At 37.5% G+C, this 21813-nt stretch overlaps 4 protein-coding genes across 4 annotated transcripts in view; 2 read left to right on the forward strand and 2 right to left on the reverse strand.

Annotated features, from left to right (window-relative positions):
• Positions 1-1658, reverse strand: part of LOC127645364 (coiled-coil domain-containing protein 96-like) — a 4566-nt gene extending 2908 nt beyond the window's left edge. Inside the window, exon 1 of the mRNA XM_052128963.1 lies at positions 1590-1658. Coding sequence (XP_051984923.1) covers positions 1590-1658 — 69 coding nt within the window. The remainder of the gene's footprint in view (positions 1-1589) is intronic.
• A 470-nt stretch (positions 1659-2128) lies between these two features.
• Positions 2129-5619, forward strand: LOC127650700 (transcriptional adapter 2-beta-like). The gene is given in 4 exon segments (XM_052136299.1): positions 2129-2417; positions 4121-4352; positions 4355-4506; positions 4508-5619. Coding segments are annotated over 4 exon segments (1449 nt in total). The 5' UTR covers positions 2129-2147; the 3' UTR covers positions 5303-5619.
• Positions 5620-7708: 2089 nt separating this feature from the next.
• Positions 7709-12785, reverse strand: LOC127647370 (grpE protein homolog 1, mitochondrial-like). The gene is made up of 4 exons (XM_052131566.1): positions 12699-12785; positions 11692-11848; positions 10401-10482; positions 7709-8987 (listed from the first exon to the last, which is right to left on the reverse strand). The coding sequence occupies exons 1-4, from the start codon at positions 12764-12766 to the stop codon at positions 8641-8643; spliced, it is 654 nt and encodes a 217-aa protein (XP_051987526.1). The 5' UTR covers positions 12767-12785; the 3' UTR covers positions 7709-8640.
• A 4284-nt stretch (positions 12786-17069) lies between these two features.
• Positions 17070-21813, forward strand: part of LOC127622316 (VPS10 domain-containing receptor SorCS2-like) — a 268515-nt gene continuing 263771 nt past the window's right edge. Inside the window, exon 1 of the mRNA XM_052096426.1 lies at positions 17070-17444. Coding sequence (XP_051952386.1) covers positions 17073-17444 — 372 coding nt within the window. The 5' untranslated portion in view covers positions 17070-17072. The remainder of the gene's footprint in view (positions 17445-21813) is intronic.

Below are 21813 nucleotides of genomic sequence, written 5' to 3' on the forward strand. Positions count from 1 at the left end.
CCAAAATCCTCTTCTAATACCATACAGGTGAAACTCGAAAAATTAGAATATCAGTGCAAAAGTTCATTAATTTCAGTAATTCAACTTAAAAGGTGAAACTAATATATTATATAGACTCATTACAAGCAAAGTAAGATATTTCAAGCCTTTATTTGATATAATTTTGATGATTATGGCTTACAGCTTATAGAAAACCCCAAATTCAGAATCTCAGAAAATTAGAATATTGTGAAAAGGTTCAGTATTGTAGGCTCAAAGTGTCACACTCTAATCAGCTAATTAATCCAAAACACCTGCAAAGGGTTCCTGAGCCTTTAAATGGTCTCTCAGTCTGGTTCAGTTGAATTCACAATCATGGGGAAGACTGCTGACCTGACAGTTGTGCAGAAAACCATCATTGACACCCTCCACAAGGAGGGAAAGCCTCAAAAGGTAATTGCAAAAGAAGTTGGATGTTCTCAAAGTGCTGTATCAAAGCACATTAATAGAAAGTTAAGTGGAAGGGAAAAGTGTGGAAGAAAAAGGTGCACAAGCAGCAGGGATGACCGTAGCCTGGAGAGGATTGTCAGGAAAAGGCCATTCAAATGTGTGGGGAGCTTCACAAGGAGTGGACTGAGGCTGGAGTTACTGCATCAAGAGCCACCACACACAGGCGGGTCCTGGACATGGGCTTCAAATGTCAAACGTCTTACCTGGGCTAAAGAAAAAAAGAACTGGTCTGTTGCTCAGTGGTCCAAAGTCCTCTTTTCTGATGAGAGCAAATTTTGCATCTCATTTGGAAACCAAGGTCCCAGAGTCTGGAGGAAGAATGGAGAGGCACACAATCCAAGATGCTTGAAGTCCAGTGTGAAGTTTCCACAGTCTGTGTTGGTTTGGGGAGCCATGTCATCGGCTGGTGTTGGTCCACTGTGCTTTATTAAGTCCAGAGTCAGCGCAGCCATCTACCGGGACATTTTAGAGCACTTCATGCTTCCTTCAGCAGACAAGCTTTATGGAGATGCTGACTTCATTTTCCAGCAGGACTTGGCACCTGCCCACACTGCCAAAAGTACCAAAACCTGGTTCAATGACCATGGTATTACTGTGCTTGATTGGCCAGCAAACTCGCCTGACCTGAACCCCATAGAGAATCTATGGGGCATTATAAGAGAAAGATGAGAGACATGAGACCAAACAATGCAGAAGAGCTGAAGGCCGCTATTGAAGCATCTTGGTCTTCCATAACACCTCAGCAGTGCCACAGGCTGATAGCATCCATGCCACGCCGCATTGAGGCAGTAATTAATGCAAAAGGGGCCCAAACCAAGTACTGAGTACATATGCATGATTATACTTTTCAGAGGGCCGACATTTCTGTATTTAAAATCCTTTTTTTTTATTGATTTCATGTAATATTCTAATTTTCTGAGATTCTGAATTTGGGGTTTTCATAAGCTGTAAGCCATAATCATCAAAATTATATCAAATAAAGGCTTGAAATATCTTACTTTGCTTGTAATGAGTCTATATAATATATTAGTTTCACCTTTTAAGTTGAATTACTGAAATTAATGAACTTTTGCACGATATTCTAATTTTTCGAGTTTCACCTGTAGATTGCCAGACTCTACTTCAGCTGTCTGGGGTCCACTCGACTCTGCAATGTGTGTTATGAACATGTCTTCTGTCAGCACGCCCTCTTGTGGCCCCACTGAGACCTGCGATCTCTGCTCTTCAGCATTATCGACAGATAATTTTTCTCTGAAATATTGAGGTGCAGTTTCCGTTTCCTGCTTTCCAACTTGAGTCGGATCCTCAAACGTTTCAGTGTTTTCCACCAGCCTGTTAGGCTATTTTCTGTTTCTTTTGAGACATTTATTTCCATTTTGACTGACTGAGCAGTAATTTTACACAAGGTTCAAAATATGCTTTTAATTAACAGAAGAAAATATAATTTAATCTAATTAATTGGATCAAATTCAAAGATTTTGAGCGTTTGAGGGAGTGTGTGCGTGTTGTCCTGGAAACCCACAGCAAGAGCCAATCAGAGGCGCTCGATGCATCCTTATTAATATTAACGAGACGTAAGGGGCTAGGGGGAGATACTCTAGTGCGCATGCGCTGCCCCGCGACGCTGCTGCTTCTAACAACAACCGCTAGTGAGCAATATGGCCGACCTAGGGAAGAAGTACTGCGTGAACTGCCTAGATGATGTTACGAATTTGCGGATTCGCTGTGCCGAATGCCAAGATATTGAACTTTGCCCGGAGTGCTTCTCCGCGGGCGCCGAAATCGGCAACCACAGGCGATGGCACGGTTATCAGCAAGTTGACGGCGGGCGCTTCTCGCTCTGGGGTCCCGAAGCAGAGGGAGGATGGACTAGCAGGGAAGAGCAGTCGCTGCTCGATGCCATCGAGCAATATGGATTTGGTAACTGGGTAAGATTCTGAAATAAGTCCCTATTGGTACTAGTGTATTTAAATTTCATCAGCTTTGTGAAATGTACACCACAATACTAACTAGTCATGTTTAATAACAATTACAATTTTAAAGCCTGCAAGAAAGGATGCATTGCTTGCTGAAGAAACTTTCTGTTTACTGAAAATAGGGAAAACCTTGGATTTTTTTCTGTATAGCTGAATAGATGCCCCAGCTCTGTACTACATAATATAATAAAGGGTGATTCTCACGAATCTTAATCAATACAAAATAATATAAATATTATATTTTGTTTAAAAAAGAAAGTAAAAGGAGAGAATCCTACATTTAGGACCATTGAAATGTTTTGCATTTCAAAACATTTTCAGGATACTTAAATGGATAGTTTACCCCCAAATTTTTTTAATTCTCTCATCATTTACTGACCCTCATGCTATCCCAGATGTGTATGACTTTCTTTCAGCTGCTGAAGAAAAATTAAGATTTTTGAAGAAAATTTCAGATCTGTTGGACAACACAATGCAAGTGAATGTTGACCAGAACTTTGAAGCTCAAAAAGCACATACAGGTAGCATAACAGTAATCTATATGACTCATGTGGTTAAATCCATATCTTCAGAAGCGATATGATAGGTGTGGGCAGGGCTCTACACTTACAATTTTTTAGCACAGTCAAAAATTTAGGAGCACAGTTGTAGTCAACCCCCATCTGAGGGTTGTCCCCCTAAAATATCATTAAAATATGTGTATTGTAAATAATATATTCTTAAAATAATTGTTTAAGAAATAAAATAATACAAATGCAAACGGGGCAACAACAAAACCCCCTTGGTGTCCCCTCAGCACCCCTACTTCATTCCGGTCACTTCGCCTAAATATTTTTTAATTGTCGCACACTGTAATTTTCAGTCACAAATGCAAATGTCGCATTGTAGAGCCCTGGGTGTGGGTGAGAACAGATCAATATTTAAGTCCTTTATTTTATTTTACCATGAATCTCCACTTTAACATTCTTCTATGTTTCTCACCCTCTTATCATCTCAGCTTCTGAAGACATGGACTTAAACACTGAATTTGTATGGATTACTATTATGCTGCCTTTATGTGTTTTTTGGTGCTTCAGAGGTCTGGCCGCCATTCACTTGCATTGAAATGACCTACAGAGCTGATATTCTCCTAAAAAACCTTTATTTGTGTTCTGCTAAAGAAAAAAGTCATACACATCTGGGATGGCATGGAGGTGAGTTAATAGACCTCATTCATGCTAGCGCCATCTTTGATTTTTAATGGGAATGACAACGAGGCTGTGAGGGATAGACATACCGTATTTTCAATGGAAAAAATGGTATAAAGCTCCTAAATCACATCTGATTTTCCACAACTCGAGTTCTTTGTATACTGAATGTTCTTGGACAGATATTTTATCAATGTTTTTTTCTGCAGAACAATTCAAAAACACTTTAAAATGCAGTACAACCCATAGGAGAGATGGTCTAATAAGTCTAAGTTTATCCTCACAGCCTGGTTGTCATTCCTATTAAAAATCAAAGATGGCGATAGCATGAATAAGGTCTATGATGAGAGAACTGTCATTTTTGGGTGAACTATTCCTTTAACCATTGGGAGAACCAATTTAAACTTGTGAATGTTTTATGGCCTGTACATTTACAGTGATTATTTACACACTATTTCTGTGTATTAGGAGGATATGGCTGCCCATGTTGGTGCATCACGCACCCCTCAGGAGGTCATGGACCATTATGTTTGCATGTATATCCATGGGAATCTGGGTAAAGCCTGCATCCCTGACAGCATCCCTAAACGCGTGACAGACCATACTTGTCTTAGTGGAGGTCCCTTGTCCCCTAGTTTGACCACTCCATTGTCCCCACTTGATATATCTGTGGCCGAGCAGCAGCAGCTTGGATACATGCCGCTCGTGATGACTACGAGATTGAATATGACCAGGAGGCGGAGAAGCTCATCAGTGGCCTGTCTGTGAACTATGATGATGAAGATATAGAGATTGAGATGAAGCGAGCCCATGTGGACATGTATGTGCGTAAGCTACGTGAGCGTCAGCGACGCTAAAAATATTGCTCGTGACTACAATCTAGTGCCAGCCTTTCTGGGCCGGGACAAAAAAGATAAAGAGCGAGAGCGGCCTGGTGGGACAGGAGCAGTTGGAGGGGTGGGTGGAGTTGTTGGATTGGGAGGAGGTACTACAATTATTCCGACAGGGTCACTGGGCTCCTCTACAACAGCAACCCCAAAACGCAAAATCATCAAGGAAGAGAAGGAGCAGCGGACTAAACTGCGTTCCCTCTGCCAGTTTATGCCACATCGAGATTTTGAAGAATTCTTTGATAACATGCACAAGGAGCGCATGCTGCGGGCAAAGGTTCGGGAGCTTCAGCGATATCGGCGGAACGGCATCACGAGACTTGATGAGTCAGCCGAGTATGAGGCGGCACGCCACAAACGGGAAAAACGGAAAGAGAACAAAAGTGTTACTGGCTCAAAGAGAGGGAGTAGCGGTGGAGGAGGAGTAGCCGGGCTAGGAGGAGGGGTTGGAGCAGGGGGTGGGGTTGGTGGAGGAGTCAGTGGCATTAAAGAGGAGGGGAAGGACAGTGAGTTTTCCGCCATTGAGAACCTGCCTGGCTTCGAGCTGCTTTCAGATCGGGAGAAGGTACTGTGTAATTCGATGAACCTATGTCCCACACGTTATCTGACTGTCAAGACTATCATCATTAAGGATCACCTTCAGAAAAGGCAGGGCATTCCCTCCAAAAGCCGCCTACCCAGCTATTTGGACAAGGTGCTGAAAAAACGTATTCTGAATTTCCTATCAGAGAGCGGCTGGATATCCAGAGAAGCCTCCTAAGGTTGGCCAAAAATTTGGCTTTAAGAATAATGACTGTATATATTTTTCTACTGTTTTATATTACATCTCATAAAACCCTGTGAGAACATAAAAGGTGCCCCACTAATGGAGGTGGGCCTTAAATCCATCTTGTATTTTTTTTTTTTTTTTTATCTCACATCTCCTCATAGGAACATAAACATTGTGAGAGTTTGCAAAATGAATCTTACAGGTTTCAGTTGAATTCTAACTATAGAAGGAACACCAGTATGTATAGTATAGGAAGGGGACTTTTGAATGTGGTGTCCTGCTTAATAGATCATTGTTTTATATATATATATATATATATATATATATATATACATATATATATATACATATACCCATGTTAAAATGCCTTAATTTGAAATGTGATTTTGGGATATTTGTGAAAAAGCCCTGGACACTGCTGACTAAGCTGGTGTTTACACAAATACCGTTCTAAAAAGAAATGTACTTGGAAGAATTCAAATTAGAATCTGGATTGATACAAACATTGAGAGTAACAAGAGTGGCAACCAAGTGATCTGCTGGCCGCAAGTCTTTTGTCCAAGTGTTCCAATCTGCATTTGCCTGTTCGTTAGATTTGTTTTTGGAATGTGAGAAACATAAGGCATGCTTGATTCTATGTAAATGTCTAATGTTCATGTTTGATAGGGATTATTTTATTTTCTTCCTTTTTTTGGAGTTGACCTTTGTGAGGTTATATTACTATAGCTTTTTTTTTATCAAGCATGTTGCCACATACACATGCTTACATCGATCACCAAGGTAGAACATTTACCACAATGTACCCATTTCAGGAAGGGTGATATTGATGTTTGTTAGGAAGTTATGATGGATAAAGCTGGGCTAAATACAGCATCAGTGTTTGTCATCTCAAAGTGTAAATGGTGAATGGTGGAAAACTGTTTGATTTCTAGACTGTATGTTAAAACTACATACTAAAGGTTTGTTTTTCAAATGCCTTGACAAGATGATCATACAATACCAAATCTTAGCTTAAAACTGAGATAAACCTATTTTTCCATGATTTGTAATATGTTATTACTGACTGCCTATGTTAACCCCAAAGCTGTAGAAAACTTAAGAAAAGGACTGTTCACAGGCCAATATAAATGTTTTAAAAGTTTTACATAGTTTTAAAATGTCTAATATATTGAGTCAAATAGAGTTAATAGGCACAGTTTAACTTCTAGCCATTGTTTTTTTTCTGTTTCCATATGACTCCTCTTAATTGTGTACACCATATTGAAAATAACTGTATTTAGTGTAAAACTTGTGGAAAGCCAAGGTTGTTGTCCACTTTTTTTTTTGCCTCATACATTAGTACATAAAGTCATAAATTTTTGAGTGGGTTAATCATGTTTTGTGCCTTGAAACATATTTTGCCCAGGTTGATGTTTTCATTCCTTAACCTTATATTTGTTTTGTATTTTCCCCTTGAAAAAAGAATTGTTGATTTGCAATTTTATTTTTGATTCTGGGACTTTCTCCACATTTCTATTCTAGAAACAGCTAATCTACACAATACAAAAAAGGTTGGAGTGTCTTTTTTTTATGACCACAAAAAAGCCATCAAAATTGTATTGTGTTGCAAAAGAAACTCATCAAAGATTCGTTCAAAGTATATAGACTGGCTTTATAACTATTCCGGAAATATAAATGATGAATAAAGGTATGCGGATACTATGTTAATAAGGAAATTATCAGCGCAAATGTGGAGGTACCTCGATCTCGTTTGTGGTATTGTGTGTCATTGCCTTTTTTATTTTTTATTATTGAGCTGTTTACATTTTTAGAAAGGCTTAGGCTAGGTGCAAATACTTTCCGTGTGCTTCATGGTTAAGAAATAGGATCACAGGTCAAACCATTCCCAGGGCACTCAAAGATTAGAGTTTTGTCAAGCTCGCTGCACACTTGCTGATTTTGAGAAAAATAAGTGACAGATGTTAATTTAAGGGTTAAATTTTTTTACTTTAATATTCATGCAAAGTATTTTTTGTGCGATTTCAGAGAGTGTAGTCATTTTCTAAAGTAGCTGAAAATGTGAGAGGTGAAGATATTGAAAATGACAACAATAAGACTATCTCAAGAACATTTTTTATAATTTTTAATGACAATGTGATATTTACAAAATGGCAAGAGGCTTTTTTCTGCTTGGTTGTGGCATGGATGTTCTTTGGTAAAACAGTCCATTCAGAAAGACTCATATTTGTGAAAATGTTGAACTTGAATATGTGGAAAGATGTATTTTAATGAATATGTCATGTTCTTTCTTACTTTGTATTAAAGTGTTGAAATATAATTTTCTTGTCCATTTGTTTGTACATGGTTTTATGTAAATATGAAGAGACACATGGAAGGTCTAATAATGACAGCACTATATTTGAAAAGAGATACAGCTTTATTGGAAAGAGTCTGATTGCTTCTGCAGATGGACAAACTGAATCTGGGTGTAAAATAATACTTTACCTCAAAATCTAATGTATAATGTAGATTTATATTTGTTAGATCACAATCAGTGCATTCATATAACAAACACCTTTTCATATAACCTCATACAAAACAGACCTCAGCATCACAAGGCCACCCTTCCTCCAAATCTTTACTGAATCAGTTTTTTTTTACTTTAGGGCTGTCAGAATTCATTCAGAATTTTTATTGATTAGGGTGTGCTTACGTGAACTCCACTACAGCAAATATTTTATCAGATCTGGGCAGAATAAAACTTTGGCCGCAAGTCCGGCTGCTGGTACACTAATGACAAAATCATACACATTTTTTGATAAAATGTTGCAGTATGTCTGAACATAACAAATACAAAAAAACTAAATGAAACATCTGGAATCTGTTGACTGAATCCATAGATTAGAGTACATGATGAACTGTTTGTTTTTAGTATTTATTTTTAAGAGCAAATAAGTAACAGTGTTCAATACACGTTGTAATAAAAAGCAGCGTTTGTTCCTGGCAAGTGTTTTAAATCACAAGAGCCCCTGGAATGATGCTGATCCACAACTGCTGCAAAATTGCTGCAGCTAATCAAAGATTCTGTGTATCTTCTACCACTCACACAAACACACTTACTAAGCTCTTAAAATATTCCCATGAACTGTTGTTTTTATTTATATTTATAATTCGAATTACTTAACTTCAGCTTGATTAGTCTGGCATTGTCCTTTAGTTGTCAATCCTTCCGATTTTGCCTCTCAGAGGCACCTTTAGCAAAAGAGATGGAACTTGGTGACGAGCTAACTAGCAAGAGCTCATCTGTTTTTTAGGCAATAACCCATCACAACCACAGTGTACACAACCAGTTAGGGGGCTTTGACCACACCCACCAGAGCTGGCCGTAGGGTGCGCCCATGCAGCTTGTAACCCACTTTAGTAACTACGGCTACGGTGCCTGGCTCCTTGCCCTCCACAGGTGCATGAAAGACCGCCTCATGCTCATAAGGATCAAATTTCTGACCATCAGGGTTAAGCTTAATAAGGCCATGTTTACTGAAAACCTTTTGGATCTGTACCTCAGTCATTACAAGACCATCGTAAAGATTTTTCAGGTGAGGATTTGCTGCCGTTACTTCTGATTGGGGTACACTTTCTGTCGCCTTCTCCAAGATGTCGGCTACTTCTAACAGATCTTTGCAAAAGCCCTGGATTCCTGAGAAAAGAAAAATGAGTGAATACATTGTGAGAACTGAAACATGCTTATGGTCTCAAATTTTCTTCCATTTCTCATTTTTCTGTTCATATTTAAGAAACAAGGCAATCAAATCTACACCTATATTGTTAATTTATCACAGCTAAAGGGTGTCGTTAGACATGATGCACAATGGAGTGCCTGCTTCTGTTACATTAGTGATTATATTCATAATATACAGTGCTGTGTTAAAGTCTAAAATTTGCCCACTTCTTGATTTCTTCTATTTTTCAGACTAAATTGTTTTAGATCTTCAAATAAGACATAACATAGGCAACCTGAGTAAATACAAAATACAATTTTAAAATATATATATATTTTTATTTTATTGAAGCAAAAAGTTATCCAACAACTACATCACCCATGTGGAAAAACTAACTGCCCCCTTAAATTTAATAGCTGGTTGTGCCACCTTTAAAAGCAAAAACTGCAACCAAATGCTTCCGATAACTGGAGTTCAGTCTTTCACAACACTGTGGTGGAATTTTGGCCCACTCTTCTTTGCAGAACTACTTTAGTTCAGCCACATTGGAGGGTTTGAGCATGAACTGCCCATTTAAGGTACTGCCACAGCTTCTCAACTGGGTTCAAGTCAGGACTTTGAGTAGGCCACGCCAAAATGTTGTTACTTTTGAGCCATTCAGAGGCAGACTTACTCCGATGCTTTGGATCATTATCTTGCTGCATTATCCAGTTGCACTTGAGTTTCAACTCACAGACTGATGATCAGACGTTCTCCTTTAGGATTTTCAGGTAGAGAGCAGATTCAATTTTTCCCTCAATTATTGCAAGTCATCCTGGCCCTGAAGCAGCAAAGCATCCCCACACCATCACACTACCACCACTGTGCTTGTCTATTTTTGTGGAATTCTGTGTTTGATTTACACCAGATGTAATGGGATCCCTGTCTTCCAAACAGTTCCACTTTTGACTCATCAGTCCACCGAATATTCTACCAAAAGTTTTGAGGATCCTCAAGGTGTGTTTTGGCAAAATTCAGAAGAGCCTTAATGTTCTTCTGGGTTAGCAGGGATTTTTGCCGCACCACTCTTCCATGGATTACATTTTTGGCCAGTGACTTTCTGATAGTGGAGTCATGAACGGTGACTTTTATTGATGCGAGAGAGGCCTTCAGTTGTTCCTCCTCCTTGGCATTTTTGTCAGATGTCACTGATATATAAACTAGTTGGCCTCTATATGTGCTGTATAGTGATGTAAAAAGTACAGTAACTACAAGAAAAGGCGTTTCGCATCATAGCTCTTACTATATTGTGTGTTTTAGTAGGGCTGGAACTCTGTATTGAAAAGTCAGCATCCCAGAGTGGAATTATCCCTTTTAATAAAATGGCTTATAAAATAAGTTTAAGGGCTTACCATAGAGTTTAGCATCATCAGTCATCTTTTGACTCCGTTGCCGAAGGTTCTCCGTGTCTGCTAGCGCCCGCTTGTATCTGTCCTGCACAAAGAGATAAGTCCATCTGATTAGACAATCTAAAACACCTTGCCAGGTGTTGCGCATACATTTTATTTGAATAGGCAAAATTAAAACACTGAAGGTTTAATAAATGGACAAACCCATAATTATTTGCAATGAATTTTTAGCATTGTCTGCAATTGTGATTTCTTAATTTAAAAACAAACAATGTCTAATGCAATTAGAGTTTGCAGAAAAAAAAGAAAGAAATAATCCCAAGAAAGGACTAGATTTAAACACCAAAAATAAATCTTACACTTAAAATATTATCCAATAGCCCTATTCGGAAGTGACTGTTCTTCTCTAAGGAGTAGGTTAGGGAAATTTGTGTTTCACAGACGTCCGAATCTGACAAGTCTGCGTTTTTTCTCACAGCCTCAGTAAATATTTTGGAGCAAATGACCTACTGTTTTCAGCTAACTCAATGGTCCTCTGAGAAATCTTATCACATCTGAATGCTAATGTCTGTGATTGCCGACACTGAATTTTCACAATGCTTCTCATGTATTTTTCCTCAAGTGGAGTTTATTTTAATAAGGTTGAAGTAATAAAGTAATTTATAATGTATAATTAATAAATTCAAATTAAATCAATATGTTTAATAATTAATTATATGCATTTTTTAAAATGAGAAGCAATTTTAAATTTAAACAAAGAAAGTTCAAAACATAAATTCCATTTTATCACCTAAATAAATTTTGATGTGTTCAACCTTCTGTAACGGCAACATCTAGAAAACAGACACTCCCACCTTTTTAATAAGCACGGATATCTTTAGTCCGAATCAGTACATGAAATCACAGACGTCGGGTGAAAATAATTGTGACTCAAATGTTGTTTAGAAAGCCATTCCCATCCGAAAAGGGCTTTAGTAGGTCTGGGACACTTTACCTCTGAGTTACAGGCTAACTATAATGGAGAGGCTTTTGTTTATTTAAAAATGGATTACAGTGTCAATTGGGTGTCTGGGAAAACTAAATGTTCACAGATAAATGTTATTAAGGGCAACAGTTTGCTGGACACAGGTAGTTTTCAATGGATTTTTTTAATGCAAGGGAAGAGGGCTGGGTGGGGGGTCACGGAATATTCTAGTTAAAAACTGGTGTTCTGAATTATATGGAAGCTTTTATTTGGAAAAACTGGCATTTCAGTTCAGTTCAATTCAATTCTAGACTGAAAATATTGCATTACAGTAACATCTTTAAGCTGTTCTTCCAGTTGCATCTTTTCTTCTGTCAAGGATTTCTCTGCCGCACTGGGCTGTGGTTTCTGAGCCACATTCTCCTCTTCAGTTCCAGACCCTGGACTTTTCTGCTGGGTTGCTGTGCAAAGGAGACGTGGGGTTGCCCTGAAGAGTGAAAAGATTATGATTTTAATATCCTTGAAGCTCAGTTCTCTGACCTTGCTTCTCAAGTTACATGACCATTCAAATACCCTTTGTCACCAACAAAATTCTGAAAACTTCTAGACTTGCAAACTATCACAATAGTCAAACTGGTTGATTTTGTATGACTGCATCTTTATGTCTACATCTAGCATATGATCATGTAAGTCAAGTAGACTTAACCTGGTTAACCATTGGTTTTTCAACAGCATGGTTTTCTAAACATTAAGTCATCATTAAGAAAAAGATGAACAAATCATTAGATTTTCAAAGCAATATCTTTCTCTCATCAGGTCTTTAGATGCATCTTTGACAGCAGCACGTGACTGTGAAAATTAGTCTCTTCAAACATTTCCACATGTAGAGAGAAATCTGAAATGGCATGCCAATGTGGGAAAAGTATGTTTTTTTTTTTTTAAATATTTCAGGATTAACATTGGCACCCAGCATCCTGAAAACACAATGAAAAACAGTTATTGTGTGACGGAGCTATAAAAATGTATATGGTAAAAATCTGAAGAATCTGTAAACAAATTTGACAGGAAAACTAAGAGCGGAGATGGTTATATGTAATAAACCCGCAAAGTCATGATGTTTTCGAAAGGACAACCTAATAAAGAAGGCTGTCTAACAATACTGTCATAAATCCCCCAAATAAACTGTATAATTTGTAGTCCTTACGAAATCAGCGTGAACCATTCACTTTATCGCTAATAGCTCGCTCAACAGAAATATTACTGCTTAACATGAAAATAAACTATTTACCCATTCATGGACATCACCTACATGTAATAACACTTTTCAGAAAACCTACCTTAAAAATGCAGAGGATGCTATAACAGTATAGCTCTGTCTGACCGCACGTACACACCAGTTCGCCATCTTCACTTGCGAATGTCCACGCTGAAAGAAAACGCAAGTGAGGGCGAGATTCATTCAACCAATGGGAGCTGCTGTTCTTTCACAAGCGTCAGAAACCACCAATCCTCGTTGTATTTTTTACCTGACGTCATTCTGTAGTTTGGTTGAGAGGAAGGTCGAAACACCGCACACGTGACCATGGCCAAGTGAAGGTTATCTCATTTTATTACTCAACGACACCAACCCTTACATCAGTCACACACATTTTCAGCTAGAATTAACTACTTCGTATAAAATAGAATTTTAATCAATACTAGCAGATTTAAAATAATCGATCTAGATAAGAACAAGGAAAGGTATTCATTGTAAAAAAAAATTTGTTAGTTTTTGCATACCTGAAATCAGTAGAATAACAAGTAATATCCTATTTTATCCCTGAATATGTGTGTGTGTGTGTGTGTGTGTGTGTGTGTGTGTGTGTGTGTGTGTGTGTGTGTGTGTGTGTGTGTGTGTTCAGCATTGTAGATGTGTATGGTCTCACCTATTCATTTTGGTGTGTTCTGCATTGTGGTTGATTTATTTTTTATGAATTTATTTTAGACTGATTGAATCAATTCCAGTTTCTTTGTGTATGTTCAGATATCACCAGAAGTCACCAATTCTCATACCCGTCAGATAAAATAAACCAGTTTTATTGAAGAAACAAAATTGATTTCGCTAAAAAATGACTGAACAGTGCATGAAGGGATAGTTCAATCCATGTCTTAATGGTTGCATTCTTATTCGATATGATGATTGTGAGAAACAGAAAAATATTTAAGTCTTCTTATTTCTACGAATCCACTTTCACTTCCAACAACTGGTCAGGGCTGAACAAATGTGGAGATATGTAAAAAAAACTTAAATATTTATCTGTTTCTCACCTATCATATTGCTTCTGAATACATTAATAAACCACTGTGGGATATGCTGCCTTTATGTGTTTTTGTAGCTTCAAAGTTCTGGCCACCATTCACTTGCATTTTGTGGACCAACAGAGCTGAGATGTTTTTCAAAAAATCTTTGTGTTGAGCAGAAGAAAAGAAGTCATACACATCTGGGATAGCATGAGGGTGAGTAAATGATCAGAGAGTTTTCATTTTTGGGTGAACTATTCCTTTAAGTAGCCCAGACAAACATTCTTACCCAAAGTAGCCAGAGTTCAATGGTGTGTGATGGAAATTCTCCAAAAAGCAAAGCATCCAGGGAAAGATTAGATCATTAATCTATTATTAATTATCACAATTAAAATATATTATCTTTATTCAACATCAAAGAAAGGATAAGGTCTTTGAGAAATTTGTCTCAAGTGTTTGAGAGAAAGCAGCTGAGAATGCTAACTCTGGCCAGTAATTTAGGCCAGTAATCCTCCTCTTCTCAGTCAACGTAGTCTTAGTAAGAAAAACATTTGATGTGAGGAAATCCTAATTTGAAGCATTTTGATTTAGGCTCAACTTCCTGGTTGCATATATCTAACATTTAAAAGCTTGCTTGTCATATATTCAACCCTAATACTCCTGTGGAGTAAAATAATGTCTATGATATGCATCTTTGCATGCACCCTGTCGCATTTAAGTGTAAATGTAATGCATTTCTCATAGCTGCTTGTCTCTGAATAAATTGTCTCCAGGGAGCAGCTTGCATTCTTGAAATGGATACATAGCAGACAAGTGCTCTTCTGTACACAAAGTCAACAAGTGTTAATACCAAGCAACGATCATGGAAAATTACCGCTTCACAACATCGTCCTGTAACGCTGAAGACCTTGAAAAGGACAATTTGTGAAGACAATACAGCACAGACATAAGGTTAAACAGTAATAATAATGCATAGCAAGATCAAGAAACAATATGAAAAGAAAAGTAAAAAGAAGAATAAATATGTAAAGTTAATAAAAAGAAATGAGTCAAAATATAAGAAAATAACAGGACATTAAAGACAACATAAATGAAGAACAACATGATGTATGGTTGCTCTCTTGAAGCCATACCGATCACTCAGGTTGCTTTAATAATTCAAATCAGATCTTTAAATCCATCAATGTGAAAAGAGACCAGGAAGTGGGTAGGAATTAAACACAGATTCAAACTAAACAATCAAACCAGTTTTATGAACACCCTCAGTCTGAGCAGTTAGATTGGATTTTTCTACTATTTTTCCACAATTTGTTTTTTCATACAATAGTTATGTTTCAGAATTTACTCACCGTTTAATTAAACCTGTATGACTTTCTCTCTTATGATTGCGTTGTTAAGCACTGAACACAACGTTTACACATTGTTTCTCATAAACTCTTACTATACTTTTGGTTACTTTTTAATATTTAAAGTGAGGCACTGTCAACTACCATTATATAGATAGACCGGAATAATTTTTTTAAAGTTGTTCTGATCGATTATGATCATTAGCCATCATTATTAGCTAACATTTCTTGAACATTGTCACATATCAGAGCCTGGAAATTTGCTTACAGTTTAGCCTAATTGTGGCTGTGTGGTCTAGCAACAAGCATATAAATATGTATTATTTGTTTAATGTATTTAGAGTTCATCGTTAGTAAGATATTGTGTGGAATATCCTTTTGCACGCCTTAAGGAAAATCCAACAAAAATATCTGCTTATGTTTTCAAGGTTTGACCTGGTTTCTAGTTGGACTATGCATGTAATATCTGTAAATTACTGCTCTTCATCTAGATCAGAGATTCCCAAACTAGGGCCTACTGGCCAAAGTTGGCCTGTGATAACCTTTGATTTGGCCCGCCTTGCCATATATAAAATAAAAATAAAAATGCCATGCTCTTCACTGCATTTGTTAAGCAGAATGTTTTTTATTTTGGGAAATCATAAACGAGGGGAACTTTTATAATTTCATGTAATACAGTATGATATAATACAACGTTTACTTTCAGCCCATGGCCCTCAATCAAGTTTGATTTTTGGCCCTTCGTAGGAAAACAATCGGGCATTTCTGATCTAGATTCAAGCTGGTTAATGCTATTAGAGTAAAGAAGACCAGTTACAAACTACAATTTTCCTGTAAAAAGATTGCTGCTAAACTTTTTTCACCCACTATTTTACTGAACACACACACACACACACACACACACACACACACACACACACACACACACACACACACACACACACACACACACACACACACACACACACACACACACACACACACAAACACAAACACACAAACACACACTTGCACACACAGACACACTTTGCGTAAAAAGCAGTACCCAGCTATTTTTTGGAAAAAGTCTATAATTACACTATGTAATAACATTTTTGTTCATGGGTAGTAAATGTTATTTCCTAATTGCTTATGCCTCAAAAATATAGACAATGTCTATTAATCCCCACAAACTTTGCTTGTGTGACCAGGACAGTGATATTTTGAAATGTCAAAATGTCGCCCATGCCTAAATCTGCCACTGCTGGTGGGCTTAAGGCCTCTGTATTTATACTACTATTTATATTATATTACTGGGAAGTTACTTCAAGTTTTACTCAGCACTGAATCTATCTGGAATGTTCTGGAAAATAGGTACATTTCAAAATATCACTGTCCAGGTTACAAAAGCAAAGTTTGTGGGGAATAATGCATTTTCTATACTTTTGAGGCATTAGCAATTTGGAAATAACATTTACTGCCCAGGAACCCCAAAAAGAAAAAGAAAAAAAATATGTTACATGATGTTATCATAGCAAAATTATACTAAATATGGTTTCAAAACATTTACATTAAGCCTGCTTGCAGATGTGACACAACATTAACATACATTCATTTAATTGTTATTATATCCGTATATTTCAGAAGCATAACATAGCTAGTTTCTGATTAAAGACAGTGACAGTGAGAAGTCGAAGATGAATGGATGACACCTCAGTAGTCATGTGGTCTGTTCAGATGGTCTGTTCAGACCACTAGGCTTTCACGTATACTGAATGAGTAGTGTTTTATTATTATTATTTTTATTATTATTCTATATATTTTTGGAAACCGCTGTCGTAAATATCTTAATATAAATAGTAAAATGTGCAGTAGTCTAAAATAGTTTGAAATGGAAAACAAACAAATGACTATTCGCATCACTAGATGGCAGACGAATACGGGCAATATAGCCGCCTCGGTCTTTGCTTTCTAATAATATACAGGACATGAGAAATTATCTCTGTTTCTTGCTCTGGTTCCCCACCCTCTCCGCCTGTCGCTCCCTCCCTCTCTCTTACATTAGAGCTTCTCTCTCTTGCATCGCACTCGCTCTGACAGTGTTAAATGAAGGCGCTCATCATGGCGCGTGTCGTGACAGTTTTTGCGCACCTGTTTTTAGCTGTGTTTTTCGCTTTGGCGTACATGTCGCAGTTCGGACAGATTTCATGTCACTGTAGCGTTTTAAACAAGAGAAACGAACTGGACCGAGAGCTGGACAGCCACGGTGGGCATGTAGTTGGCGGAGATGAATCGCGTATCCCAGCGCTCAGGCGTGGAGATTACAGCGGGGACCCCGACGGACCGGCCATGGGAGTTCCCCGAGTCCGGAGGGCATCGAGTCTGGACAAAGTCTCTCTGCTCAGCAGCTCTTTCGTCCTTAAAGGTGATGCCACCCACAACCAGGCAATGGTTCACTGGACGGGGGAGAACAGCAGCGTAAGTGCATCCTTTTGCCGTTGTAATTGCCGATCTTGTCCCAAAAACTGATACGATGATGTATTAAGTTTGTCATGTTAAGTGCTTCTGTTATGAAATCATGTCCGCTCCCACTTCACGAATTAATTTATTATTCGTGTATTTTTAGACAGGTAGGCTAACAAAACATCCTGGGTGGTGTTTGGAGTGCATGTCAGCGCAGTAGCATCACCATCACACAAAAAAACATCTGACTGCGGTGTATGGAGTGTTGTTGTTTATTGTTTACCATCCCATCCTGTAATCTAAGAATGACAGCTGACACCGGAGCGCATGTATCTAGGGGTCGTTCAGACCGAACGCGTTTTAGCGCTAAAACATCTAGATAGAGCAGAACGCAGGTCCTTGAGACGCATTTTTAAAACTCAAAGTTCTTCTTGACACGAAATCTAAAAAACACGACGCTTCTACGCGATATAATGCATGGTCAAATATCGTGGTATAAAATACAATCGTCAGTCTTTTCTAGCGCGTGTTTGCATAGCAATGGACAAACATCGCAGACGGACGCAACAAGATGTTCGGTGTGAACGGCCCCTTATAGCTACAACTGCGTGTGAGGCTCTTAGCTGACAAACATATGAAATACTTGCGGATAGCTTAATAATTTAACGATATACATACAATTGGTCACAATTTTCGCAATTCCTGACATTTAATTGCTGAAAACATTCCCTGTCTTAGGTCAGTTAGGATCTGTACTTTATTTTAAGAATGTGAAATGTCAGAATAATAGAGAGAATTATTTATTTCAGCTTTTATTTCTTTCACAATATTCCCAGTGGGTCAGTAGTTTATATGCACTTTGTTAGTATTGTAGCATTGCCTTTAAATTGTATAACTTGGGTCAAACATTTTGGGTAGCCTTCCACAAGCTTCTCACAATAAGTTGTGGGAAATTTTGCCCATTCCTTCAGACAGAACTGGTGTAACCGAGTCATGTTTGTAGGCTCCTTTCTCGTACAAGCTTTTTCATTTCTGCAGGGAATTAAATCAGTTCGAGGTCAGGGCTTTGTCATGTCCACTCCAATATCTTGACCTTGTTTTCCTTAATCTATTTTGCCACAACTTTGGAGGTATGCTTGGGGTATTTGTCCATTTGGAAGACCCATTTGTGACAGAGCTTTAATGTCCTGGCTGATGTCTTGAGATGTTTTTTCAATATATCCACATCATTTTCCTTCCTCATGATGCCATCTATTTTGTGAAGTGCACCAGTCCTTCCTGCAGCAAAGCACCCCCACAACATGATGCTACCACCCACACACTTCATGGTTGGGATGGTGTTCTTCGGCTTGCAAGCCTCACCCTTTTTCCTCCAAACATAGCTATGGTCATTATGGTCAAACAGTTCAATAGTTGTTTCATCAGACCAGAGGACATTTTCCCGAAAAATAAGATCTTTGTCCACATGTGCACTTACACAATGTAGTCTGGCTTTTTAATGGTGGGTTTGGAGCAGTGGCTTCTTCTTTGCTGAGCAGCCTTTCAGGTTATGTCAATATAGAACTTGTTTTACTGTGGATATAGATACTTGTCTACCTGTTTCATACAGCATCTTCACAAGGTCCTTTGCTGTTGTTCTGGGATTGATTTGCACTTTTCGTACTAAACTACTTTCATCTCTAGGAGACAGAATGCGTCTCCTTCCTGAGCTGTATGATGGCTGCATGGTCCCATTGTGTTTATACTAGCGTACTATTGTTTGTACAGATGAACATGGTACCTTCAGGAAATTGGAAATTGCTCCCTAGGATGAACCAAAACTATATTTTTCTGAAGTCTCGGGTGATTTCTTTTGATTTATCCATGACCCATGTCAAGCAAAGAGGCACTAAGTTTGAAGGCCTTAAAATACATCAACAGGTACACCTCCAGTTCAGTACACCTCCTAATTGGCTAATTGTCTAAAGGCTTTACATCATTTTCTGGAATCTTCAAAGCTGCTTAAAGGAACAGTTAACTTAGTGTATTTACATTTCTGACCCACTGGAATTTTGATATAGTCAATTAAATGTGAAACACTCTGTCTGTTAAAAATTGTTGGAAAAATTACTTGTCATGCACAAAGTAGATGTCCTGCACGACTTTTCAAAACTATAGTTTGCTAATATTATATCTGTGGAGTGGTTAAAGAAATCATTTTAATGACTTCAACCACAGTGTATTTAAACTTCTGACTTCAACTATAATAATCTGATATAGATAACCAGTTCATATTAAGTCGCTATCGATAAATGAATATACTCCTCAGTGACTACAGTGCAAATGTGCTCTGAACAAATGCTTGCTTGTCTTTGTTTGGTGAATTGTGTCTGGAGGAGACATCACTCATTCAGAAGATTATGAAACAAGTCATGATGAACAAGCTGTGTATATACAATCAAATCACCTTAATAACTTTATAATAGGCTACCTAGCCTATAAGAATTTTTATGTGCTTCAGCTTTAGGCTATACTTGCCTCTAACCAAAGTTAAAACATTTATTGGATTGAGATTTTTTTTTTTTTTTAAATGTGTTTTCCTGCTATGCATGAACTTTTTATTTATTTTAATAATATTTATATGGTTGTTTTTCTGTTTGAAAGTTGTAGGGTACCATAATTTTGAAACCAAATTCCAGTGAACTGTAAATTCCTTTCTGTTATCAAAGAAATCACACTGTGATCACAGATAAACTGCGCTTCTCCAAAAGATCTAGAAAAATGCCCTTTTTTTTTAGGTGCATACAACTGGCATGCAGCTACATCATTGCATTTGTGTGAATTAGAAAATGTGAGTTTGGACTGTGGTCTGGTTGCTGCCTTTAATTACTTAAGGCCCTCAGATGGCTGATTCTTCTTAGCAAAGAGGCAGTAACTTTGTGAATTATGCAGGTCCTGGCTGCCATGCCAGATGTCTTACAGCTTGGAGAGCTGTAACCTCAATTGAGCCAAGCAACCTGTACTCACAGTTGATAGAATAGATACACAGTTAAACAAGCACTAAGGTACAGTTGCATAGGGTAATTTGCCAGGTTTGTTAAGGGACTGCACTGCAAAAACCTTTATTCTAAAGGGATTTCACCAGAAGCTTTCTTGTAGCTTTCTACATTTTACTTCACTGCAGATTTCCATTCAGGGTAACGTAACCATTTAGGAATTGGAATGAGATGTTTAAAATAGGTTCACAGCAGTACAGTTTGTGAAAGATAACACCAGAAAGAACTGACAGCATTTAACAAGCATCAATTGTTACAATATGGAAATTGTAGACTATATATATACAGTATATTTATATAGATAGATAGATAGATAGATAGATAGATAGATAGATAGATGCATACATACATACATACATACATGCACGAATACATACATATGGGAAGCCATCTATACTGAAGTTGTTTTTCCATGAAAATCATCCTACCTTGGGGTGATATCAGCTAAAGTGGGCTATCAGCTAAAAATGGCCATTGAAGGTTAGAGCATGTCTGCTCTTTCATAACTCCCCCCTACAAAAATTTAAATGGTGTGATCTGTTGCCATTATGTGCTCAATCTGTTAAAAGTAAATTGATTGGTTTATGGCTGGTAAGGTGGGTGGGGCAAGACTTCAAAGGGAGACTGTCTTCCAAAACCGCATGATAAGGGGTCTCTAATAAGCTCTGTAAGTGGATAATACTCAAGTTACAATACATATTAAGTGTTTAGGTATGTTTTATGAAATTATGTTTGGTTATATAAAATCAAATTCATTTATATGGAAAATGCAGTTTCATGTGGTGGCCCATTTTACCGGAATGTGCTAGATAAAATGGGCCACCCACTGTCAGTTAAAATGGGCCACTTTCCAAATAGACTTTTAATGTATTTTGTTACAGCTCTTCTTAAAAATATTTTATGTTACTCATCAACAAAATCATAAATGTAGACAACACAATAGAACTAACTCCATACTCTTTATTTTTTCCAGACATAATGACAAGAAGTAAGAAAAAAAAGTATTTTTATTATTATAATAATTATTATAATTAATATAATTAATAATAATAAACATACAGTACAGATATGCGTGTGCGCGCGCACACACACACACATACACACACACACACGTTTATTGTCCTACTTTACCTTTGTCATGTCATTTTGTTTTAAAATTAAATTAATTGTTCATTGATTCATTACCATGTTAATTTAGAAATTGTCTGGTCCATTTAACCTCATAAAGTGGCCCATATTATAAGATAATGGTGTGGTTGTCTTTTTGGTGACTTTTGACAAATTAATGGCTTAGGAACAGAAACATATCTTGTTTTATATCACATTATGGATATTGAATTATAAAGGAG

Source organism: Xyrauchen texanus, chromosome 1 (genome assembly GCF_025860055.1).
Source record: "Xyrauchen texanus isolate HMW12.3.18 chromosome 1, RBS_HiC_50CHRs, whole genome shotgun sequence".
NCBI lineage: Eukaryota > Metazoa > Chordata > Actinopteri > Cypriniformes > Catostomidae > Xyrauchen > Xyrauchen texanus.

Coding starts and splice junctions, on each gene's coding strand:
- LOC127647370 (XM_052131566.1), bottom strand. CDS start 12,766: ATGGCGAACTGGTGTGTACGTGCGGTCAGACAGAGCTATACTGTTATA. Junction 11,849..12,698: donor GCATCCTCTGCATTTTTAAG/GTAGGTTTTCTG, acceptor TTCACTCTTCAG/GGCAACCCCACGTCTCCTTT. Junction 10,483..11,691: donor AACAGCTTAAAGATGTTACT/GTAATGCAATAT, acceptor CTCTTTGTGCAG/GACAGATACAAGCGGGCGCT.